This window comes from Convolutriloba macropyga, chromosome 5 (genome assembly GCF_964194025.1).
Source record: "Convolutriloba macropyga chromosome 5, txConMacr16.3, whole genome shotgun sequence".
In the NCBI taxonomy this organism is placed as follows: domain Eukaryota; kingdom Metazoa; phylum Xenacoelomorpha; order Acoela; family Convolutidae; genus Convolutriloba; species Convolutriloba macropyga.
In genome coordinates, this window is record NC_134472.1 from 40,765,167 (window position 1) to 40,791,083 (window position 25,917).

Genomic DNA, 25,917 nt, shown 5'->3' on the forward strand with positions numbered 1-25,917 from the left:
CTGGGGTAATTAAGATAAGATGAGAGGTCTATACTTAATCCCCCAGTTCTGCTTAGCTATTACTACTATCCGCTCAGACTTCGACTTGGGTGAACTTGGGCCAGTTCAAACCACCAGAACGACATCAGATAGCAGAATAAATTTTACAAGTGTGCGTAAATAAACTTTGCGTTTTGCTTTTTGTTTGGTTTTTGATCACACTGGCTTTCTATTATAAATTTTGTTAGAACATATTATAAACGAACATTTCACGCGTGAAAATTTGAAACGGACAGTTGAATTTAGAATTATTGAACTGCTGATCTGTTGAATTAATTACCATAGTTATGATAACCAAGTTATTTATAATTTATAATTTTCGGATTCGGAAAAAAAAATGTTTATACTGCAAAGGAAACATAGCTTTGTTTTCTTTTTAAATTTTGACTAACAGATCAGAGATGAAGACTCGCTTGACTGAGTAGAGTCCCTTACTCCAATGTCTAATGTTAGCACTCACAGCCATCTCTATTCTCACTACGACCGTCATACCTGGTTAACACAGACAATCAATTCAGATAAATATGCAAGTCAAACAGAACCTTCAAATAGAGCATTGCTCTTTAGGAGCGCTCTAATAGTTACTTAGTTACAGACTTGATTTGTTTAATACCTGTTTTTACCGGTTTCAAGTAAAGAATATTTAGATGAGGTCACTTTGCAAACGCAAGACAGTTGAGTTATCGCTAGATTTAAAAAAATTTTGTGCTAATAAGAATTTTGAGACATTTAACAGGTCAACTGTATTTTGAATACCAGAATTCCTTCCTAGTATTTCCGAGTTAATAAAAAAAATTTAATGCCGTATCCAAATGCAATATTGCCTTTAGAGCTTTGTATAGCAAGCCAAAACACTTCGTTTTAGAGTACTTTTAAATTTTTGCATGGTATCTTGGATATGGTGGTCAACCCGGGAATGGCATGACATGAGTTAACAAGATCCCATTTGGGTGGACCTCATTGGGTAGTGGAACAAAAAATAACACTTGGAGACTCCCCAACTCATTTGCAAGTCCTCGAAAGAACGGTTACCAATCGGTTTTTACAAGTCACCTAAGACAACGGCCGGGGACCAAACATTTTTTCTCAAAATATTACCTCAAAAACACATTTTTAGGGCACACACTAAGGCGGTGATAATATTCCTCTGGGCCAATAACGCAGAAAAGTGATACGTTTATCCCCCGAATAATTGAATGGATTCACATATTTTGGACGCGGGAGCTGCTCAGTAGCGAAATGGTTCAGGTAGTTTTGACTTGACTGTGCTTTACATTAACACACCTTATAACGCACGCTAAATTTACCGTAAATTCATTAGAATTTACCTGAAATTTACCTGAAAAATTAAGGAGCACCATCTGAACTTTTACTAGAACAAACCTTAAATTACATTAAAATCACCTTAAAATTTAACCTTAATTTATAACGTCAAATTACTTTTACTATAATTATTTACCATAAAAGTTCAAGTGAAAATTAAGGTATTTTTAAGGTGATTTCAGGTTTTAGTGTTTTTACCCTAAAATTTTAAGTTTTTTAGGTAAATTTCCGTAATTTTACCTAACTGTTCAGTTGTGTTTTTCAGGTAAATTTAAGGTTTCTTCAGGTAAAAGATCAGCTGGTGCCCCCATAATTTTTCAGGTAATTATTATGTAACTGAACTGTATTAAGTGTGTAATATGAATGAATTAATGCCCCGAATATACAGGTAATCTTCAAAATTTAAAAAAAAGCATTCAAAAGAATTGCGAAAACAGAAGCCAGAATTTCAATCTCTTGTGGTTGAGCAAGCTAATCGGAAAGAATCAAATCAGCTGTGCGAAAAGACAACAAATTTGCTCCATGTTTTCGCAATTTCCCACCAAGTGATTTACAGTTTCATTTCCTTATATAGAAAGACCAATTTCTTCAAAAGTTTTCGAAAACTTACGTATTTTAAAAATTTTGTGTAACCGTATAGAATAAGATATATAGGAAAAAAACTGGATGTATCGAATAATAACAGAAGTGCTCTAAGATCTCAGATCAAGATATACACACCGGAAAGCACGTATATTTGGTAGAAAATGCACCGAAAGACCAAAAACTGTGTATATCTGAGCAATTATGGGCAAATTATAAATTTAATTCATGAAATCTTTACAACCATAAGATTGACCGTTAAAAATATCGATTTGTGAATGTGAAACAAGTGACAGTTGCTGCTCTGGGAACCAAAACTTCCTGATAAACGCCAATAACGCGAATTTTGAATTATCGTGTCATCGTGACATATAAAGGCTTAAAAGGAAAACGCGAAAACGTTTATTTTATCAAGTGTCAAATATTTTTTTTTCTTTTAGAACATTGAAAATGACGTAGAACAGTCTCTGGAAATTTACTTAGTGCATTGTCTCTTAAAAACTCTTAAATGAAAATTTGTCGTCTTGGATAAAGTAACGAGTATTTATTTTCAAAATATTTGTTTCAGAATATTGTTTCAATGTTTAGACAGCGTATAGTAAGAGTGATGTGTCTTCCTGGGCAAACTACGGGGGGGGGGGGGGGGGCAAGAGTGCCCCGGTTTGGGACACTTAAAGTTCTTTCTCCTTTTTTCCCCTGCCATGCATGAAACTAATCTTAGGAAACCATTTTAATTTTTGATAATTAATCGTGAATTAAAACAAATCTTTGTTATCAAACTTTGATTCGGAATCAAAAGTTTTTGCTCATTAAAGGTTCAAATAAGTGTGTTTTTGGTTGAAGAATTCTTCATTCTTCTCAATCGCTCTCTATAACATCAGTCCTGTTCTCCTTAACTTTCAGAATTCTTCTCGTTTCAGTCTTCATTGAACTCTTGAAAATTATTTATGTTCTCCCCGCTCATTGGATTTACAAAAAATATTTACAAAAACGAAGGTCCCCTCTCATTGGGCGACACTTCTTATAAGACTCCACTCTTCTTGGAGATCACAATGTTTGCCCACAATAGAAGTTGTCCAAAAATATTGCGAAAGCTGGGGTTACGGGACTCGTGCAAGCAACATTATAGCCGATCCTCGTACAATCACAACGGAAACCGACTGAGCCAATCTATCAAAAGCGATAGCATGCCCCTGCGACTGATAATTCCTGCTGTCATCTAACAGAGCTATGCGCTTTAACGCTTTCTTGAGAGTAACTGACAGACCACCCAATGACTCAACAGCAAAAGAACAAACAAAATGCCTTGCTCAGAGCAATTTTTTTCGTGTTGTGCATACTTTCGCTCCTCGGCTGCTTCAATCGCGTAATCAAACTTCTCTGCCGCATGATTTATAATGTTTGGTTGCAGTGGAGAAGTTACGGTGACGTCTAGAGCAGCTGGACGACCTGATTTCCATGAAGGCAGAAATATGTCGCCAGGGCGAGAGGCGTTTCCTGCAATAAGGTTCCGTTTTTCGACGACTGGGGACAAGTTAGCTGCTGAGCAAGCTGATGCAAAACGGTCACGAATCCTGTCATGCCGAGAAATTGCATCCCCTCTTCCGGGACAGATGACGACGTGGTCACCAAAAATGTCAAGGGTCCCAGACCTGCAGTAAGGGCATTTTCTTTCATCTTCATAAACTGCAATACCTAGTCTGTATTCGACACTAATTTGAAATTCACTGGGACTCAGATGAAGACCTAAGGCAGGAACTGGAGGTGCCGCAAGCCATGCGCCGGAATGAGGCAAACAGAGTGATTGTAGTCTTGCTTTCTCTCTGTTTGACGACTGATTTCTTAGCAGCTCAGAAAACGTTTCAGTATCTACAGCTTCTTAAATTTTCTTCTGTGTGTAGGAATTCAAGTTGAAAGGTTCAAGGCTTGCATAGAGTTCCTTAAAAACTCTACTGTCTGACGCGCACTGGTTTGTAATTTTCTGAACCAGGTCATCAGATGCTAACACTGAGCCCACATATGCGGCTCTGTATTGCTCTTGCGATTGTCGCACTCCGAGGCCAGAAATGTTTATTGGCAAGGTTGACTGCATCCACACATTGTCACAGGAGACAGCACCTATTATTTGATCTAACGCATCCCGTTGGCTGGAATCGAAGACTTTTAAAACATCGATCCGATGTCTTGTCAACGTGACAGTGCGTAGAGAGTAGACTAACTTTGGTGTCCCTAGGCAATAACGAAGTATGCCGAGAGCACATTGAGGATCAACCAGATAACTCAAATTTTCCAAGAGCGACACAACCTTCTGAACACGTTTCTGCAGGCAAGAAGAATCAAATTCTGGTGATCCGACTGCTGCGCCCAGTACTTCAAAACCATTGCCCTAATTTTTTGTGACTTCTCGATCAACTGAGGGTAGATCTACGATTGACCAGAGTTCGCACTTGTATTTCCTCAAATACAGACCCTTTTCTGGACCTTCATTGGCTAAGATATCGAGCGTAGTTCGGATTTGATCTTCTGAACCTGCAACGAAACCATCGTCCAAATACCAAGTGTGCTGGGTAAGATTTGGAACGGCGTCTCCTATTTTTTCTGTAACAGGCCATAACTTCAGCGAAAAGAGATGTAGACCCAGGGGATCTCCTTGTTGAACACCCAATTCACTTTGAAGACTGGCGTTATTATAAAGTAGTGGCACATGCTGAGACTAGCAAAAACATGTGAAGGCTGCAATACCTGGTATGAAATCGCATGCTGCTTGCAGTACGTGTGAACGCTTAACCGAATTAAAGGCATTTCGGAAATCAATCTGAAGCACTCCTTCATTAGAGTCAGCGTTGAGGATCTTTTCGTAGGTGATTATAGCAGGGTGGACAATTGCTGACTCCAACCCCTAGCTGAATGGAATCGAACAACTCAATTGCTTCTGATTTTGCTCCTTTCACTAAAACATTTAGCAATAAGGCGCCTCAGGATTTCACTGACAGCTATTGGGCGTACTCCTCCTTTCTTTTTGGATAGAGTGGTGAGCGATGCGCTGCAGAGGGCTTTTGAAACAAATGAAGGGAATTTACCCCTGCTTCCTGTGTTTAAAAACCTTGTTATTGCTTTAAGGGCGGATTCAGAGTGATCGGGAGCAGTACACTCTACTGCGTGCAATAGATGCTCTGCGCACATCTTGGAAGGACCAGCTGCAGTGTACTTGCTGAAAGTTTTCAATTGTTCAAAAACTCTGTTATCGCTAAATTTATACAACATTGTCTAGTTGGAGCAAAGTTGGAGGCGCTTCTTTGGTATGTAGCTCTTCTAGTGCTTTCAGAGTAGCTCTGCTATTAGGCGCAAATCCCTCAGATGACAGGATTTTTGCGGCGCGACCAAATTGACCTCGCAAACATAGACTTTTAGCTCTGCTGGCTGATTCTTCTATTCCGTTTGTGGATTTTTTCTTCGCTTGTTTCATTGCAACCGAGGAGGTAAAAAGCATAAACGAAATCAGGATCAGCGGCTCTCCGATCGCACCGATCGATGGAATGCGGGTGAATATGCAAACCTTTGGACAGAAGCCTTCTGTCCAAAGGTTTGCATATTCACCCGCATTCCATCGATCGATGCGATCGGAGAGCCGCTGATCCTGATTTCGAATATGCTTTTTACCTCCTCGGTTGCTCGCACGCAAGATGCACTTCGAAACAGAAAACATTTCCTGCCAATTTAGTTCGTCATCTGGTGTTGTGGCACAATCAACCACGATGCTGGTCAGCAGTTGTGACCACTTAGTTCTAAACTTGACCGGAACGAAACGACATGTTGGAACATGTGAACTAACTATTGTCTGTAAACAGGGCAGTTTTTTGTTCTCGTTCAGTATTGTTTGTTCAACGTTTTCGAGGAAATTATCATCAAGCTGGTTTTGCTCACACGACGCTAGGAGTAGGTCAATTTTATCTGAAATTTCTTTTGTTATTTTTTTGCGATTCTTCAAGTTATGTTTGTGCTTCGAATAGGCCCAAATTGATTTTGCATTAAACCTCGAGTCGTGCTCTTAGCCCCAACCCCTATAACTAATTTTGGTTTCATGCCCCGAGTTTTCTAACACTTGCACCTTATAGAATTTAATGACAGTGTCGGGGATGAAAAGTATGGTTCCTGGTGTTGTGTGGAATTGCTCTTTTTCACTCAGGTCTTGAAAGTTTTGCGTCAAGCCAGTATTTGCATCACTGATGGGGTCAGAGTCATCAATGATGTCTCGTGAGCTAGCATTATCTTGAGACTGGATTTGCAGACGAACGCTATCGTTCACAAGAGTTTTTCTTAGATTGTAATTCATTTTTCCCATATTCGAAACTGTATTTATATCATACGGGGGATTGCAAATCGTAAAAAAACGAAGTGCTCTCCCGAATCGAAGGCTCTTTTTTTCGATAGCTAGATTTTGATCGTGTTGTTGTCGACCACATTTTTAATGATGACTTGCCTAGGAATTTTTAGGACAAAAATTTTTAGGACAAAAATTTTCTCTGAAGTGTTCTCCCCGTTGTGGCTATTTCTGTTGCAGTACTCGACTGCTTTTTTTTAAAGGGCTACCGGCGGTACGACGTTGGAGAGATCAAGAACAATCTCACCGGGTTTTTAAGCTCGGTCTTGAACTCTTGAGGTAATTTACTTCAATAAGGTTGTTCCCAATTTTAAACGAATTCAGTTTCGAGCTTAGCTCTCAAGAACTCGGCGACTTAACTTCAACGCACGTGTAATTGCAGCGTTTTAGGCCATCCATTTGCGTGACTGGTTTGTCATTTTCGTCTTTAAAGCTATTTAACTACTATCGCTTTTGCTTTGAAAGTTTATTCGTCAAATGTCTGCGCGAGGGTACTTTAATGTTCTTTTGGTCTCGGCTCATTTCAACATTTTACCCACATTTTGTTTGCCACTCAAAATTTTTAATTTTGGACGACCTTTTTACTCATTTTGAAAAAGTACAGCCCGAAGATTTTAGATATCATTTTTAGTATTGTAATAAGAACTTTTGGCGCTTAGTTGACACACAATAACATCAGTTTGTAAATTCAGCTACTATTGCGTCCCCTCTGATTCTCCAAAACCCCGTTTTAAGGCGTATGATTCGTTTTAAAATTTTTTTTACAGAAAAGTGGTCTGACCAATCGTGTTGAAGGTCATAACCCCATCGAAATTGTTTTAGTCGTCAGGGAATCCCGATAAAACAGTGTTAGAGAAAACTTTATTTGTCTCCTTTTTATTACAAAGTTTTAATTGTTGCATTAATTTGATTTTAGTTTATCTGAATGCTTTACATAATTTATCCATGCACTTAACTTTGTCCATACAACTAAATGTAAGTTCTCAGTTATCTTCACTGCTTGAATTGTATAATAATAGACGTCAGCGTTTCGGCCTTGGTTCTATTATAAGACTATAACTTGAAGATAAATAAGACATAACAATATTATTGGCTGCTTTGCTTTCAACTGCTTCCAAATCTAGAGAAAAAAATTGCCATGCACTTAAGGGAAAATTGCGTAGGGTTCACTCCAGTCATTAATTACTTGATCAAGATCACTTTCTCAATAATCTTTCTGTGTTCACTTCTGCACGTGCCAGCTCCTCATACAAGTCACCACAATCGACAGCATAGGTAAATGAGTCCGTATCAGAATATAAAAGTTCAAAACTGAACCACTGTTTCACATTCTTCTAGTGAAATCGAAACATGAACGCTTTAGAAAGATCAAGTATTGAGACACCAACAATTGTACGTTTAAATCAATTATTTTCGTTTTTCTTGTTGTCACGAATGTCATGTTTCCATCAAAGATTTTGAAAGACTCCATGTTAAACTTATCTGTGTGTATGAGGATAGCTCGTTCATCTCGGACAAGGAAAGCATTTACTCAGTTTCGCATGCTTTCACAAGACTTTCCAGAAGCAGAGTTCTTCATAAGTTTGCAAAAATGTTCAGCAAATTGGATGGTTGCTGCTTGCCGCAATCTTGAATTCAGCTCTATAAACTTCGCCATCCACTTTGATAGTCTGAACTTGACCACCTTGAGCAATTTTGAAACCTTCAGTCTGTTACGTTCACAAATCTTCAACGTTACATAATGTAGTGTATATTCCTTCTTATCATAGAACGTTTGAAGCAGTTTGTTGCACTTTGAAAGTTTTTGGAGATGATATTTCTTCCAGAGGTCCAACTGGTAACTACTCAACCACATGCTGTTAACAAATTCTCGGATAGGCGTAAATGTAAAATCTTGATGAGCATCGTGGATTGAGTCGGGGTAGTCCAAGTTGACACAGATGATATATCCAAATTTTGCGTCGTCTGGAGTTTGCAAAATATGTTCAATCGTCACTCCTGTGTCCATCTGGAAAAAATTAATTGGTAAGCAGAAATCGTTCATTTTACACCATAGAGGTTATTAGCATCTATGGTAAGACCATATGTTGATTTCTGTGTGTCTTCAAAACTTTCCAGATATTTTTTGTTTGTCTTGAACAGTCTTTTTATATATACTGAGGAACTAACAATTTTTTTGCTAGACCAAGATGGCTGCGATCTGTGAGGAAACCTAGGTCGGCTTGACATATCTTCAGAAAGGCATCGCCTGCTAATTAAGGTACTGACAGACATTGTGCACAGTCCAAGCTGTACTAGATCAGACAGAATGCTCGTAGCCGCTCAAACCAACAGGCGAGATAGAGGGTGTCAGTTGTCAGGTACAGATCGTAATAGTCACTCATTTTTCGGCAATCAAACTCTTCAAAAATCAATTTTGCTTTTTCGTAATCCTCTTTTATTATTTTTCCTGGTTTGAGCTTGTCGACCCAGAACTCTTTAGGCGGTAATTTTTTAGCTTGAATTTCCCGAAGATGTACATGTAGGAGTAGGGTAGAAGCCTTTACTGTGCAGTAGTTTAACATCATCTTAGTCGCAGTATTTAAAATGGTTATCGAGTATATCAAAACTATCTTCAGGCTTATATTAAACTAGTTTATACAAAATTGACTACTGTATAAAACGAAGTGAATCAAAAAAGCGAATTTCTTCCTATGTTAGTATGATTTCTTTGATTTTTTGTTAACATAATCTTTGGTCCATATTTTAAAGCTAAAACTGATATAATTTTTAACGTTTTGAGGTATTATTGAAAAATTATTGATAGGGTTGCAGATATCTGTCAGTACCTCATTTAGCAGGCAATGTCTTTCTGAAGATATGTCAAGCAGACCTAGAGTTCCTCACAGATCACAACCAACTTGGTCCAGCAGAAGAATTGTTGCGAGGGGTGGGTTAGTTCCTCAGTATATATAAAAAGACTGTTCACGCCAAACAAAAAATATCTGGAAAGTTTTGACGACACACAGAAATCAACATATGGTCTCACCATAGATGCTGATAACCTCTATTGTGTAAAATGAACGATTTCTGTTTACCGCTCAATTTTTTCCAGATGGACACAGGAGTGACGATTGAACAATTTTTCCAAATTCCAGACCACGCAGAATTTGGATATATCATCTGTGTCAACTTGGACTACCCCGACTCAATCCACGATGCTCATCAAGATTTTACATTTGCACCTATCCGAGAACCGGTTAACAGCATGTGGTTGAGTAGTTACCGGTTGGACCTATGGTAGAAGTATAATCTCCAAAAATTTTCAAAGTGCAACAAACTGCTTCAAACGCTCTACGATAAGAAGGAATATACACTACATTATGTAACGTTGAAGATTTGTGAACGCAACAGACTGAAGGTTTCAAAATTGCTCAAGGTGCTCAAGTTCAGACAATCAAAGTGGGTGGCAAAGTATATGGAGCTGAACTCAATATTGCGACAAGCAGCAACCAGCAATTTTGCTGAAAACTTTTTCATCTTACGAACAACTCTGCTTTTGGAGAGTTTTGTGAAAGCTTTTGAAACCGAGTGAACGCTTTCTTTGTCCGATATAAACGAGGTCTCCTCAGCCGCACAGATAAGCTCAACGTGAAATCTTTTGAAAACTTTGTTGAAAACATGGCATTCGTAACTTTAAGAAAAACGATAAAAACTGGGTGAAACCTAAAATTAGTTTGTGCCTCATTACTGTTTCCTTCTAAAGCGTTCAAATTTCGGTTTCACTGCGAGAATATGAAACAGTATTTCAGGTGTGAACTTTGTAGTCTGATACGGATTCACTTTATGTGTTTACATAGTTTGTTTGTTTTTTGCTGGTTTGGTTTTTTTGTTCATGTGTTTGTTTGCTGTTTAATTGAATTTTTGTTTATTTGTTTGTTTGTTCGATCGATTGTTTGATTGTGTGTTTCGTTTGTTTTTCGATTGTTTCGTTCTTTGTTTGTGTTTTTGTTTGTTTGTTTGTTCGTTTGTTTGTTTGTTTGTTTGTTTGTTTGTTTATTTGTTTGTTTGTTTGTTTGTTTGTTTGTTTGTTTGTTTGTTTATTTGTTTGTTTGTTTGTTTGTTTGTTTTTTTGTTTTTTTGATAGTTTTTAAAATGCTTTTTGTTTGTCTGGTCCTTTTTCTGTTTTTGTTTGTTTGTTTTTTTTGTTTCTTTATATGTTTGTTTGTTTATTTATTTGATTATTTGTTAGTTTGTTGAGTTGTTTAATTTTTGGTTTGTTTGTTTATTTGATTTTTTTGGTTTGTTTTTTGTTTGTATGGTTCTTTGTTTTCTGTTAGATTGTTTGTTTGTTTGTTTTTTTGTTTGGTTCCTTGCTAGTTTGTTTTTGGTTTGTTTAAATTTTTTTATCGTTTGTTTGTATTTTGTTTGTTTTGTTCTGCCTTTGTGTGTTTGTTTGTTTTTTGTTTTTTTTTGTTTGTTTTTTTGTTTTTTTTGTTTGTTTGTTTTTATGTTTGTGCAATTGTTCGTTTTTGTTTGTTTCTTTTTTGTTTCTGCTAATTTGTTTGTTTATTTATAATTTTTGTTGTTTTGTATTATTTGATTGTTTGTTTCTTTGTTCGTTTGTTTGATTGTTTGTTTGTTTTGTTTGTTTGTTTTGTTGGTGGGTTTGTTTGTGTGTTTGTTTGTTACTTTATTTTTTTGTTTTTTGTTGGTTTGCTTTTTTGTTTGTTTGGTTTTCTATCGGTTTGTTTGTTTCTTTGTTTGTTTGTTTGTTTGTTTGTTTGCTTTTTGTTTGTTTGTTTGTTCGTTCGTTTGCTGTTTATTTGATTGTTTGTTTATTAGTTTTTTTAATTGGTGGTATAGTTTGTTTGTTTGTTCCATCATTTGTTTCTTTGTGTTTTTGTTTTTTTTTGTTCGTTTCGTTTTTTTTTATTGTTTGTTCGTTTGATTTTTGTTTTTTCGTTCGTTTTTCTATTGTTCGTTTGTTTTACGTTTGGTTCGTTCTTTGTTTGTTTTTTTTGTTTGTTTGTTTGTTTGTTTCTTTGTTTGTTTGTTTATTTGATTGCTTGTTAATTTGTGTGTTTGTTTTTTGTTGGTTCGTTTGTTGATTTGATTTTTTGTTGGTTTGTGTTTTGTTTGTATGGTTCATTGGTTCGTTTGTTTATTTAATTTTTTGTTAGTTTGTTTTTTGCTTCTATGGTTTTTTGTTCGTGTCTTTGTTTGCTGTTCATTTGATTGTTTGTTTAATTGTTTGTTTGTTTTTGTGCGTGTTTGTATTTTTGTTTGTTTGTTTGTTTGTTTGTTTGTTTGTTTGTTTGTTTGTTTGTTTGTTTGTTTGTTTGTTTGTTTGTTTGTTTGTTTGTTTGTTTGTTTGTTTGTTTGTTTGTTTAATTGTTAGTTTGTTTGTTTGCTTTTTGTTGGTCTGGTTCTTTTTCTGTGTGTCTTTGTTTTTTTTTATTTGTTTATTTGGTTGTTTGTTAATTTATGTGTTTGTTTTTTGTTGGTTCGTTTGTTTATTTGATTTTTTGTTGGTTTGCTTTTTTGTTTGGTTTTCTATCGGTTTGTTTGTTTGTTTGTTTGTTTGTTTGTTTGTTTGTTTGTTTGTTTGTTTGTTTGTTTGTTTGCTTGTTTGTTCGTTTGCTGTTTATTTGTTTGTTTGTTTATTAGTTTTTTTAATGGGTGGTATAGTTTGTTTGTTTGTTCCATCATTTGTTTGTTTGTGTGTTTGTTTTTTTTGTTTGTTCGTTTTTTTATTGTTTGTTTGTTTGACTTTTGTTTTTTCGTTCGTTTTTTTATTGTTCGTTTGTTTTACCTTTGGTTCGTTCTTTGTTTGTTTTTTTGTTTGTTTGTTTGTTTGTTTGTTTGTTTATTTGATTGCTTGTTAATTTGTGTGTTTGTTTTTTGTTGGTTCGTTTGTTGATTTGATTTTTTGTTGGTTTTTGTTTTGTTTGTATGGTTTTTTGTTCGTGTCTTTGTTTGCTGTTCATTTGATTGTTTGTTTAATTGTTTGTTTATTTGAGTGTTGGGATAGTTTGCTTGTTTGTTCAATCATTTGTTTGTTTTTGTGTGTGTTTGTATTTTTGTTTGTTTGTTTGTTTGTTTGTTTGTTTGTTTGTTTGTTTGTTTGTGTGTTTGTTTATTTTTTGGTTTGTTTATTGATTTGTTTCTTCGAATGCTTGTTTTTTGTTTGTTCGTCTATTTGATTGTTTACTTGTTTCATAATTTGTTTGATTGTTTTTTCCTGGTTTTTCGTTTGTTTGTTTGTTTGTTTGCTCATTTATTAATTTTTGTGTTTGTTAGTTTGTTTGTTTTTCGCTTGTTTTGTTTTGTTTGTTTGTTTTGGCTTGTTTGCTTGTTTGTTCAATCATTTGTTTGTTTTTGTGTGTGTTTGTATTTTTGTTTGTTTGTTTGTTTGTTTGTTTGTTTGTTTGTTTGTTTGTGTGTTTGTTTATTTGTTAGTTTGTTTGTTTGCTTTTTGTTTGTCTGGTTCTTTTTCTGTGTGTCTTTGTTTTTTTTGTTTGTTTATTTGGTTTTTTGTTAATTTATGTGTTTGTTTTTTGTTGGTTCGTTTGTTTGTTTGATTTTTGGTTGGTTTGTTTTTTTTTGTCTGTATGGTTTTTTGTTCGTGTGTTTGTTCGCTGTTTATTTGATTGTTTGTTTATTTGTTTTTTTATTTGATTGGTGGTATAGTTTGTTTTTTTGTTCGATCATTTTTTTGTTTTTGTGTGTGTTTGTGTTTTTGTTTGTCTGTTTTTTTATTTGTTTGTTTGTTTAATTTATGGTTGGTCTGTTTATTTTTTGTTAGTCTGGCTCTTTTTCTGTGTTGCTTTGTTTTTTTGTTTGTTTGCATTTTTGTTTGTTTGCTTGTTTGTTTGTTTGATTGCTTGTTAATTTGTGTGTTTGTTTTTTGTTGGTTCGTTTGTTTATTTGGTTTTTGTTTGTGTGTTGGTTTGCTGTTTATTTGATTGTTTGTTTAATTGTTTGTTTATTTGATTGTTGGTATATTGTGCTTGTTTGTTCGATCATTTGTTTGTTTTTGTGTTTGTTTGTATTTTTGATTGTTTGCTTTTTTATTTGATTGTTTGTTAATTTGTGTGTTTGTTTTTTTTTGGTTCGTTTGTTTATTTGATTTTTTGTTGCTTTGTTTTTTGTTTGTATGGTTCTTTGTTTTTCTGTTTGATTGTTTCTTTGTTTGTTATTTGTTTGTTTGGTTCTTTATTGGTTTGTTTTTTGTTTGATTGTTTAATTATTTGATCGTTTGTTTCTTTGTTTTTTGTTTGTTTGGTTCTTCTTTTTTGTGTATTTGTTTGTTTTTTGTTTGTTTGTTTGTCTTTTATATTTCTTTGTTGTTTTGTATGTTTTTATTTAATTGTTTGTTTATTTAATCGTTTGTTTGATTGTTTGTTTGTTTTGTTTGTTTGTTTGTTTGTTGGTTTGTTTGTTTGTGTGTTTGTTTGTTACTTTACTTTTTTTTGTTTTTTGTTGGTTTGCTTTTTTGTTTGTTTGTTTTCTATTGGTTTGTTTGTCTGTTAGTTTGTTTGTTTGTTTGTTTGTATGTTTGTTCGTTTGCTGTTTATTTGATTGTTTGTTTATTAGATTGTTTAATTGGTGGAATAGTTTGTTTGTTTGTTCGATCATTTATTTGTTTGTGTGTGTTTGTTATTTTTGTTCGTTCGTTTTTTTTTATTGTTTGTTTGTTTGATTTTTGTATTTTTCGTTCGTTTTTTATTGATTGTTTGTTTTACGTGAGTTTCGTTCTTTGTTTGTGTTTTTGTTTGTTTCTTTGTTTGTTATTTGTTTGTTTGGTTCTTTATTGGTTTGTTTTTTGTTTGATTGTTTAATTATTTGATCGTTTGTTTGTTTGTTTTTTGTTTGTTTGGTTCTATTTTTGTGTATTTGTTTGTTTTTTGTTTCTTTGTTTGTTTTTTATATTTTTTTGTTGTTTTGTATGTTTTTATTTAATTGTTTGTTTATTTAATCGTTTGTTTGATTGTTTGTTTGTTTTGTTTGTTTGTTTGTTTGTTGGTTTGTTTGTTTGTGTGTTTGTTTGTTACTTTACTTTTTTTGTTTTTTGTTGGTTTGCTTTTTTGTTTGTTTGTTTTCTATTGGTTTGTTTGTTTGTTAGTTAGTTTGTTTGTTTGTTTGTTTGTTCGTTTGCTGTTTATTTGATTGTTTGTTTATTAGATTGTTTAATTGGTGGAATAGTTTGTTTGTTTGTTCGATCATTTATTTGTTTGTGTGTGTTTGTTATTTTTGTTCGTTCGTTTTTTTATTGTTTGTTTTACGTTAATTTCGTTCTTTGTTTGTGTTTTTGTTTGTTTCTTTGTTTGTTTATTTGATTGCTTGTTAATTCGTGTGTTTGTTTTTTGTTGGTTCGTTTGTTTATTTGATTTTTGGTTGGTTAGTTTTTTATTTGTATGGTTTTTGTTCGTGTCTTTGTTTGCTGTTCATTTGATTGTTTGTTTAATTGTTTGTTTATTTGAGTGGTGGTATAGTTTGCTTGTTTGTTCGATCATTTGTTTGTTTTTGTGTTTGTTTGTATTTTTGATTGTTTGCTTTTTTATTTGATTGTTTGTTATTTTGTGTGTTTGTTATTTGTTGGTTCGTTTGTTTATTTGATTTTTTGTCGATTTGTTTTTTGTTTGTATGATTTTTGTTCTTTTGTTTGTTTGCTGTTTATTTGATTGTTTGTTTAATTGCTTGTTTATTTGAGTGGTGGTATAGTTTGCTTGTTTGTTCGATCATTTGTTTGTTTTTGTGTTTGTTTGTATTTTTGATTGTTTGCTTTTTTATTTGATTGCTTGTTAATTTTTTTGTTTGTTTTTTGTTAGTTCGTTTGTTTATTTGATTTTTTGTTGCTTTGTTTTTTGTTTGTATGGTTCTTTGTTTTTCTGTTTGATTGTTTCTTTGTTTGTTATTTGTTTGTTTGGCTCTTTATTGGTTTGTTTTTTGTTTGATTGTTTAATTAGTCGATCGTTTGTTTGTTTGTTTTTTGTTTGTTTGGTTCTTCTCTTCTTTTGTGTATTTGTTTGTTTTTTGTTTCTTTGTTTGTTTGTTTATATTATTTTTGTTGTTTTGTATGTTTTTATTTAATTGTTTGTTTATTTAATCGTTTGTTTGATTGTTTGTTTGTTTTGTTTGTTTGTTTGTTTGTTGGTTTGTTTGTTTGTGTGTTTGTTTGTTACTTTACTTTTTTTGTTTTTTGTTGGTTTGCTTTTTTGTTTGTTTATTTCTATTGGTTTGTTTGTTTGTTAGTTTGTTTGTTTGTTTGTTTGTTTGTTCGTTTGCTGTTTATTTGATTGTTTGTTTATTAGATTGTTTAATTGGTGGTATAGTTTGTTTGTTTGTTCGATCATTTATTTGTTTGTGTGTGTTTGTTTTTTTTTTGTTCGTTCGTTTTTTTTATTGTTTGTTTGTTTGATTTTTGTTTTTTTTCGTTCGTTTTTTGATTGTTTGCTTGTTTTACGTTAGTTTCGTTCTTTGTTTGTGTATTTGTTTGTTTGTTTGTTTGTTTATTTGATTGCTTGTTTATTTGTGTGTTTGTTTTTGTTGGTTCGTTTGTTTATTTGATTTTTGGTTGGTTAGTTTTTTATTTGTATGGCTTTTGTTCGTTTGTTTGTTTGCTGTTTATTTGATTGTTTGTTTAATTGTCTGTTTGTTTGATTGGTGGTATATTTTGCTTGTTTGTTTGATCATTTGTTTGTTTTTGTGTGTATTTTGTATTTTTTGATTGTTTGCTTGTTTATTTGATTGTTTGTTAATTTGTGTGTTTGTTTTTTGTTGGTTCGTTTGTTTATTTGATTTTTTTGGTTTGTTTTTTGTTTTTATGGTTTTTGTTCGTGTGTTGGTTTGCTGTTTATTTGATTGTTTGTTTAATTATTTGTTTATTTGATTGTTGGTATATTTTGCTTCTTTGTTCGATCATTTGTTTGTTTTTGTGTGTGTTTGTATTTTTGATTTTTTGCTTGTTTATTTGATTGTTTGTTAATTTGTGTGTTTGTTTTTTGTTGGTTCGTTTGTTTATTTGATTTTTTGTCGGTTTGTTTTTTGTTTGTATGATTTTTGTTCGTTTGTTTGTTTGCTGTTTATTTGATTGTTTGTTTAATTGTTTGTTTATTTGATTTGTGGTATAATTTGCTGGTTTGTTTGATCATTTGTTTGTTTTTGTGTGTGTTTGTATTTTTAATTGTTTGCTTGTTTATTTGATTGTTTGTTAATTTGTGTATTTGTTTTCTGTTGGTTCGTTTGTTTATTTGATTTTTCGTTGGTTTGTTTTTTGTTTGAATGGTTTTTTGTTCGTGTGTTTGTTCGCTGTTTATTTGAATGTTTTTTATTTGTTTTTTTATTTGATGGGTGGTATAGTTCGTTTGTTTGTTAGATCATTGTTTTTGTTTTTGTTTGTTTGTTTGTTTTGTTTGATTACTTTTTAAATTTTGTGTTTGTTTTTTGTTAGTTCGTTTGTTTATTTGATTTTTTGTTTCTTTGTATTTTGTTTGTAAGGTTCTTTGTTTTTCTGTTTGATTGTTTGTTTGTTTGTTTTTTTTTGTTTGGTTCTTTGTTGGTGTGTTTTTTGTTTGATTGTTTAATTATTTGATTGTTTGTTTGTTTGTTTTTTGTTTGTTTGGTTCTTCTTTTGTGTATTTGTTTGTTTTTTGTTTCTTTGTTTGTTCCTTTGTTTTTTTTGTAAGTCTGTTTTTATGTTTGAGCAATTTTTTGTTTGTTTGTTTGTTTGTTTATTTTTTTGTTTCTTTTTTGTTTCTTTGCTAGTTTGTTTTTTTTATTTTTTTTGTTTGTTGTTTTGTATGTTTTTATTTGATTGTTTGTTTCTTTGTTTTTTTGTTTGATTGTTTGTATGTTTTATTTGTTTGTTTGTTTGGTTGTGTTTTTGTTTGTTTGTTTGTTTTTTGTTTTTTTTTGCTTGTTTGTTTGTTTGTTTTTATGTTATTTTGCTGTTCATTTGGTTGTTTGTTTAATTGTTGGTTTATTTGATTGGTTGTATAATTTGCTTGTTTGTTTGATCATTTGTTTGTTTTTGTGTGTGTTTGTATTTTTGATTGTTTGCTAGTTTATTTGATTGTTTGTTAATTTGTGTATTTGTTTTTTGTTGGTTCGTTTGTTTATTTGATTTTTCGTTGGTTTGTTTTTTGTTTGTATGGTTTTTTGTTCGTGTGTTTGTTCGCTGTTTATTTGAATGTTTGTTTATTTGTTTTTTTTTTGTTTGATGGGTGGTATAGTTCGTTTGTTTGTTAGATCATTGTTTTTGTTTTTGTGTGTGTTTGTGTTTTTGTTTGTTTGTTTGTTTGATTGCTTTTTAATTTTTGTGTTTGTTTTGGTTAGTTCGTTGGTTTATTTTATTTTTTGTTTCTTTGTATTTTGTTTGTATGGTTCTTTGTTTTTCTGTTTGATTGTTTGTTTGTTTGTTATTTTTTTGTTTGGTTCTTTGTTGGTGTGTTTTTTGTTTGATTGTTTAATTATTTGATTGTTTGTTTGTTTGTTTTTTGTTTGTTTGGTTCTTCTTTTGTGTATTTGTTTGTTTTTTGTTTCTTTGTTTGTTCCTTTGTTTTTTTTGTAAGTCTGTTTTTATGTTTGAGCAATTTTTTGTTTGTTTGTTTGTTTGTTTATTTTTTTTTGTTTCTTTTTTGTTTCTTTGCTAGTTTTTTTTTTAGTTTTTTTGTTTGTTGTTTTGTATGTTTTTATTTGATTGTTTGTTTCTTTGTTTTTTTGTTTGATTGTTTGTATGTTTTATTTGTTTGTTTGTTTGGTTGTGTTTTTGTTTGTTTGTTTGTTTTTTGTTTTTTTTTGCTTGTTTGTTTGTTTTTATGTTTGTTTGCTGTTTATTTGGTTGTTTGTTTAATTGTTGGTTTATTTGATTGGTTGTATAATTTGCTTGTTTGTTTGATCGTTTGTTTGTTTTTGTGTGTGTTTGTATTTTTGATTGTTTGCTAGTTTATTTGATTGTTTGTTAATTTGTGTATTTGTTTTTTGTTGGTTCGTTTGTTTGTTTGATTTTTCGTAGGTTTTGTTTTTTGTTTGTATGGTTTTTTGTTCGTGTGTTTGTTCGCTGTTTATTTGAATGTTTGTTTATTTGTTTTTTTATTTGATGGGTGGCATAGTTCGTTTGTTTGTCAGATCATTGTTTTTGTTTTTGTGTGTGTTCGTGTTTTTGTTTGTTTGTTTGTTTGATTGCTTTTTAATTTTTGTGTTTGTTTTTGTTAGTTCGTTGGTTTATTTTATTTTTTGTTTCTTTGTATTTTGTTTGTATGGTTCTTTGTTTTTCTGTTTGATTGTTTTTTTGTTTGTTATTTTTTTGTTTGGTTCTTTGTTGGTGTGTTTTTTGTTTGATTTTTTAATTATTTGATTGTTTGTTTGTTTGTTTTTTGTTTGTTTGGTTCTTCTTTTGTGTATTTGTTTGTTTTTTGTTTCTTTGTTTGTTCATTTGTTTTTTTTTGTAAGTTTGTTTTTATGTTTGTGCAATTTTTTGTTTGTTTGTTTGTTTATTTTTGTTTGTTTCTTTTTTGTTTCTTTGCTAGTTTGTTTTTTTATTTTTTTTGTTTGTTTTTTTGTATGTTTTTATTTGATTGTTTGTTTTTTGTTCGTTTGTTTGATTGTTTGTATGTTTTATTTGTTTGTTTGATTGTGTTTTTGTTTGTTTGTTGGTTTTATTGTTTGGTTTTTTGTGTTTGTTTGCTGTTTATTTGATTGTTTGTTTATTAGTTTTTTTGTTTGATTGGTGGTATAGTTTGTTTGTTTGTGTGTGTTAGTTTTTTGTTGGTTCTTTCGTTTGTTTGATCGTTTGTTTGATTGTTTTTTTGCTTGTTTGGTTTTGTGTTTGCGTGTTTGTTGTTTTGTTTGTTTGGTCGTTGTTTGATTTGATTGTATGTTTGTGTGCTTTTTGTTAATTTGTTTATTTGTTGATTGTTTTCTTGTTTGATTGCTTGTCTGTTTAGTTGTTTGTTTATTCGTTTGTTTTTGTTTTTTTGCTTGCATGTTTTTTTGTTTTTTTGTTGATTTTTTTGTTTGAATGTTTTCGTTTGTTTGTGTGTTTGTTTGTTCGTTTGTTCAATTGCCTGTTTTTCCATTTGTTCGTTTGTTGGATTCGTTATTCGTTTTTATTTTTTGTCTGTTTGTTTGTTTTGTTTGATTACTTTTTAAATTTTGTGTTTGTTTTTTGTTAGTTCGTTTGTTTATTTGATTTTTTGTTTCTTTGTATTTTGTTTGTAAGGTTCTTTGTTTTTCTGTTTGATTGTTTGTTTGTTTGTTTTTTTTTGTTTGGTTCTTTGTTGGTGTGTTTTTTGTTTGATTGTTTAATTATTTGATTGTTTGTTTGTTTGTTTTTTGTTTGTTTGGTTCTTCTTTTGTGTATTTGTTTGTTTTTTGTTTCTTTGTTTGTTCCTTTGTTTTTTTTGTAAGTCTGTTTTTATGTTTGAGCAATTTTTTGTTTGTTTGTTTGTTTGTTTATTTTTTTTGTTTCTTTTTTGTTTCTTTGCTAGTTTGTTTTTTTTATTTTTTTTGTTTGTTGTTTTGTATGTTTTTATTTGATTGTTTGTTTCTTTGTTTTTTTGTTTGATTGTTTGTATGTTTTATTTGTTTGTTTGTTTGGTTGTGTTTTTGTTTGTTTGTTTGTTTTTTGTTTTTTTTTGCTTGTTTGTTTGTTTGTTTTTATGTTATTTTGCTGTTTATTTGGTTGTTTGTTTAATTGTTGGTTTATTTGATTGGTTGTATAATTTGCTTGTTTGTTTGATCATTTGTTTGTTTTTGTGTGTGTTTGTATTTTTGATTGTTTGCTAGTTTATTTGATTGTTTGTTAATTTGTGTATTTGTTTTTTGTTGGTTCGTTTGTTTATTTGATTTTTCGTTGGTTTGTTTTTTGTTTGTATGGTTTTTTGTTCGTGTGTTTGTTCGCTGTTTATTTGAATGTTTGTTTATTTGTTTTTTTTTGTTTGATGGGTGGTATAGTTCGTTTGTTTGTTAGATCATTGTTTTTGTTTTTGTGTGTGTTTGTGTTTTTGTTTGTTTGTTTGTTTGATTGCTTTTTAATTTTTGTGTTTGTTTTTGTTAGTTCGTTGGTTTATTTTATTTTTTGTTTCTTTGTATTTTGTTTGTATGGTTCTTTGTTTTTCTGTTTGATTGTTTGTTTGTTTGTTATTTTTTTGTTTGGTTCTTTGTTGGTGTGTTTTTTGTTTGATTGTTTAATTATTTGATTGTTTGTTTGTTTGTTTTTTGTTTGTTTGGTTCTTCTTTTGTGTATTTGTTTGTTTTTTGTTTCTTTGTTTGTTCCTTTGTTTTTTTTGTAAGTCTGTTTTTATGTTTGAGCAATTTTTTGTTTGTTTGTTTGTTTGTTTATTTTTTTTTGTTTCTTTTTTGTTTCTTTGCTAGTTTTTTTTAGTTTTTTTGTTTGTTGTTTTGTATGTTTTTATTTGATTGTTTGTTTCTTTGTTTTTTTGTTTGATTGTTTGTATGTTTTATTTGTTTGTTTGTTTGGTTGTGTTTTTGTTTGTTTGTTTGTTTTTTGTTTTTTTTGCTTGTTTGTTTGTTTTTATGTTTGTTTGCTGTTTATTTGGTTGTTTGTTTAATTGTTGGTTTATTTGATTGGTTGTATAATTTGCTTGTTTGTTTGATCATTTGTTTGTTTTTGTGTGTGTTTGTATTTTTGATTGTTTGCTAGTTTATTTGATTGTTTGTTAATTTGTGTATTTGTTTTTTGTTGGTTCGTTTGTTTGTTTGATTTTTCGTAGGTTTTGTTTTTTGTTTATGGTTTTTTGTTCGTGTGTTTGTTCGCTGTTTATTTGAATGTTTGTTTATTTGTTTTTTTATTTGATGGGTGGCATAGTTCGTTTGTTTGTCAGATCATTGTTTTTGTTTTTGTGTGTGTTCGTGTTTTTGTTTGTTTGTTTGTTTGATTGCTTTTTAATTTTTGTGTTTGTTTTTGTTAGTTCGTTGGTTTATTTTATTTTTTGTTTCTTTGTATTTTGTTTGTATGGTTCTTTGTTTTTCTGTTTGATTGTTTTTTTGTTTGTTATTTTTTTGTTTGGTTCTTTGTTGGTGTGTTTTTTGTTTGATTTTTTAATTATTTGATTGTTTGTTTGTTTGTTTTTTGTTTGTTTGGTTCTTCTTTTGTGTATTTGTTTGTTTTTTGTTTCTTTGTTTGTTCCTTTGTTTTTTTTTGTAAGTTTGTTTTTATGTTTGTGCAATTTTTTGTTTGTTTGTTTGTTTATTTTTGTTTGTTTCTTTTTTGTTTCTTTGCTAGTTTGTTTTTTTATTTTTTTTGTTTGTTTTTTTGTATGTTTTTATTTGATTGTTTGTTTTTTGTTCGTTTGTTTGATTGTTTGTATGTTTTATTTGTTTGTTTGGTTGTGTTTTTGTTTGTTTGTTGGTTTTATTGTTTGGTTTTTTGTGTTTGTTTGCTGTTTATTTGATTGTTTGTTTATTAGTTTTTTTGTTTGATTGGTGGTATAGTTTGTTTGTTTGTGTGTGTTAGTTTTTTGTTGGTTCTTTCGTTTGTTTGATCGTTTGTTTGATTGTTTTTTTGCTTGTTTGGTTTTGTGTTTGCGTGTTTGTTGTTTTGTTTGTTTGGTCGTTGTTTGATTTGATTGTATGTTTGTGTGCTTTTTGTTAATTTGTTTATTTGTTGATTGTTTTCTTGTTTGATTGCTTGTCTGTTTAGTTGTTTGTTTATTCGTTTGTTTTTGTTTTTTTTGCTTGCATGTTTTTTTGTTTTTTTGTTGATTTTTTTGTTTGAATGTTTTCGTTTGTTTGTGTGTTTGTTTGTTCGTTTGTTCAATTGCCTGTTTTTCCATTTGTTCGTTTGTTGGATTCGTTATTCGTTTTTATTTTTTGTCTGTTTGTTTGTTTGTTTGTTTGTTTGTTCAATTGTTTAATCGCTCGTTTGTTTGTTTTGCCGTTTGTTTGTTAGTACCTCTTTTGATTTGTTTGTTTATTTGTTGGTTTGCCGGTTTGTTTGTTTGCTTTTGTTTTTTATTTGTTTATTTATTCTTTTTTTTCGTTTAATTGTTGGGGTTGTTGTTTTTGTTTTTCTGTTTGTTTGCTTCCTTCTTTTTTTTATTTGATTGTTTGTTCGTTCGTTTTTTTTGTTTGTTTTTTTTTGTTTTGGCTTGTTTGGTTGTTAGTTTCTTTTTTGTTTCTTTGCTAGTTTGTTTGTTTATTTTCATTTGTTTTTTGTTTTGTTTGTTTTTATTTGATTGTTTGTTTCTTTGTTCGTTTGTTTGATTGTTTGTATATTTTATTTGTTTGTTTGTTTGGTTGTGTTTTTGTTTGTTTGTTTGTTTGTTTTTTTGTTTTTTTGCTTGTTTGTTTTTTTTATGTTTGTTTGTTGATTTTATTGTTTGGTTTTTTTTGTGTTTGTTTGCTGTTTATTTGTATTTTTGTTTATTTGTGTTTCGTTTGTTTTTCGAGTGTTTCGTTCTTTGTTTGTGTTTTTGTTTGTTTGTTTGTTTGTTTGTTTTTTTTTGTTTGTTTGTTTGTTTGTTTGTTTATTTGTTTGTTTGTTTGTTTGTTTGTTTGTTTGTTTGTTTGTTTGTTTGTTTTTTTGATAGTTTTTTAAAATGCTTTTTGTTTGTCTGGTCCTTTTTCTGTCTTTGTTTGTTTGTTTTTTTGTTTTTTAATATGTTTGTTTGTTTATTTATTTGATTATTTGTTAGTTTGTTTAGTTGTTTAATTTTTGGTTTGTTTGTTGATTTGTTTTTTTTGGTTTGTTTTTTGTTTGTATGGTTCTTTGTTTTCTGTTAGATTGTTTGTTTGTTTGTTTTTTTGTTTGGTTCCTTGCTAGTTTGTTTTTGGTTTGTTTAAATTTTTTTATCGTTTTTTTGTATTTTGTTTGTTTTGTTCTACCTTTGTGTGTTTGTTTGTTTGTTTGTTTTTATGTTTGTTTGTTGGTTTTATTGTTTGGTTTTTTTGTGTTTGTTTGCTGTTTATTTGAATTTTTGTTTAATTGTTTGTTTGTTCGTTCGATTGTTTGATTGTGTGTTTCGTTTGTTTTTCGATTGTTTCGTTCTTTGTTTGTGTTTTTGTTTGTTTGTTTGTTTGTTTGTTTGTTTGTTTGTTTATTTGTTTGTTTGTTTGTTTGTTTGTTCGTTTGTTTGTTTGTTTGTTTGTTTATTTGTTTGTTTGTTTGTTTGTTTGTTTTTTTGATAGTTTTTAAAATGCTTTTTGTTTGTCTGGTCCTTTTTCTGTTTTTGTTTGTTTGTTTTTTTTGTTTCTTTATATGTTTGTTTGTTTATTTATTTGATTATTTGTTAGTTTGTTTAGTTGTTTAATTTTTGGTTTGTTTGTTTATTTGATTTTTTTGGTTTGTTTTTTGTTTGTATGGTTCTTTGTTTTCTGTTAGATTGTTTGTTTGTTTGTTTTTTTGTTTGGTTCCTTGCTAGTTTGTTTTTGGTTTGTTTAAATTTTTTTATCGTTTTTTTGTATTTTGTTTGTTTTGTTCTACCTTTGTGTGTTTGTTTGTTTGTTTGTTTTTATGTTTGTTTGTTGGTTTTATTGTTTGGTTTTTTTGTGTTTGTTTGCTGTTTATTTGAATTTTTGTTTAATTGTTTGTTTGTTCGTTCGATTGTTTGATTGTGTGTTTCGTTTGTTTTTCGATTGTTTCGTTCTTTGTTTGTGTTTTTGTTTGTTTGTTTGTTTGTTTGTTTGTTTGTTTGTTTGTTTGTTTGTTTGTTTGTTTGTTTGTTTGTTTGTTTGTTTGTTTGTTTGTTTGTTTGTTTGTTTGTTTGTTTATTTGTTTGTTTGTTTGTTTGTTTTTTTGATAGTTTTTAAAATGCTTTTTGTTTGTCTGGTCCTTTTTCTGTTTTTGTTTGTTTGTTTTTTTGTTTCTTTATATGTTTGTTTGTTTATTTATTTGATTATTTGTTAGTTTGTTTAGTTGTTTAATTTTTGGTTTGTTTGTTTATTTGATTTTTTTGGTTTGTTTTTTGTTTGTATGGTTCTTTGTTTTCTGTTAGATTGTTTGTTTGTATGTTTTTTTGTTTGGTTCCTTGCTAGTTTGTTTTTGGTTTGTTTGTTTAAATTTTTTATCGTTTGTTTGTATTTTGTTTGTTTTGTTCCACCTTTGTGTGTTTGTTTGTTTTTTGTTTTTTTGTTTGTTTTTTGCTTTTTTTGTTTGTTTATTTTTATGTTTGTGCAATTGTTCTTTTTTGTTTGTTTCTTTTTTGTTTCTTTGCTAGTTTGTTTGTTTATTTATAATTTTTGTTGTTTTGTATGTTTTTATTTGATTGTTTGTTTCTTTGTTCGTTTGTTTGATTGTTTGTTTGTTTTGTTTGTTTGTTGGTGGGTTTGTTTGTGTGTTTGTTTGTTACTTCATTTTTTTTGTTTTTTTGTTGGTTTGCTTTTTTGTTTGTTTGGTTTTCTATCGGTTTGTTTGTTTCTTTGTTTGTTTCTTTGTTTGTTTGTTTGTTTGTTTGTTTGTTTGTTTGTTTGTTTGTTTGTTTGTTTGTTTGTTTGTTTGTTCGTTTGCTGTTTATTTGATTGTTTGTTTATTAGTTTTTTTAATTGGAGGTATAGTTTGTTTGTTTGTTCCATCATTTGTTTGTTTGTGTGTTTGTTTTTTTGTTCGTTCGTTTTTTTTATTGTTTGTTTGTTTGATTTTTGTTTTTTCGTTAGTTTTTTTATTGTTCGTTTGTTTTACGTTTGGTTCGTTCTTTGTTTGTATTTTTTTTGTTAGTTTGTTCGTTTGTTTATTTGATTTTTGTTGGTTTGTTTTTTGTTTTATTGTTTTTTGTTCGTGTGTTTGTTCGCTGTTTATTTGATTGTTTGTTGATTTGATTTTTTGTTGGTTTGTTTTTTGTTTGTATTGTTCATTGTTATTGTGTTTGTTTGTTTGTCTAGTTGTTTATTTGATTGTTTGATAGTTTGTGTGTTTGTGTGTTGTTGGTTCGTTTGTTTATTTGATTTTTTGTTGGTTTGTTTTTTGCTTGTATGGTTTTTTGTTCGTGTCTTTGTTTGCTGTTTATTTGATTGTTTGTTTAATTGTTTGTTTATTTGAGTGGTGGTATTGTTTGCTTAGTTGTTCGATCAGTTGATTGTTTTTGTGTGTGTTTGTATTTTTGTTTGTTTGTTTGTTTGTTTGTTTGTTTGTTTGTTTGTTTGTTTGTTTAATTGTTAGTTTGTTTGTTTGCTTTTTGTTTGTCTGGTTCTTTTTCTGTGTGTCTTTGTTTTTTTGTTTGTTTATTTCGTTGTTTGTTAATTTATGTGTTTGTATTTTGTTTGTTTTGTTCCACCTTTGTGTGTTTGTTTGTTTTTTGTTTTTTTGTTTGTTTTTTTGCTTTTTTTGTTTGTTTATTTTTATGTTTGTGCCATTGTTCTTTTTTGTTTGTTTCTTTTTTGTTTCTTTGCTAGTTTGTTTGTTTATTTATAATTTTTGTTGTTTTGTATGTTTTTATTTGATTGTTTGTTTCTTTGTTCGTTTGTTTGATTGTTTGTTTGTTTTGTTTGTTTGTTGGTGGGTTTGTTTGTGTGTTTGTTTGTTACTTCATTTTTTTTGTTTTTTGTTGGTTTGCTTTTTTGTTTGTTTGGTTTTCTATCGGTTTGTTTGTTTCTTTGTTTGTTTCTTTGTTTGTTTGTTTGTTTGTTTGTTTGTTTGTTTGTTTGTTTGTTTG

At 30.2% G+C, this 25,917-nt stretch overlaps 1 protein-coding gene across 1 annotated transcript in view; it reads right to left on the reverse strand.

Annotated features, from left to right (window-relative positions):
* Nucleotides 1-25,917, reverse strand: part of LOC142340014 (chymotrypsin-like elastase family member 1) — a 390,215-nt gene that overhangs the window by 47,033 nt on the left and 317,265 nt on the right. Inside the window, exon 2 of the mRNA XM_075390410.1 lies at nt 432-531. Within this exon, the coding sequence (XP_075246525.1) occupies nt 432-531 (100 nt within the window). The remainder of the gene's footprint in view (nt 1-431; nt 532-25,917) is intronic.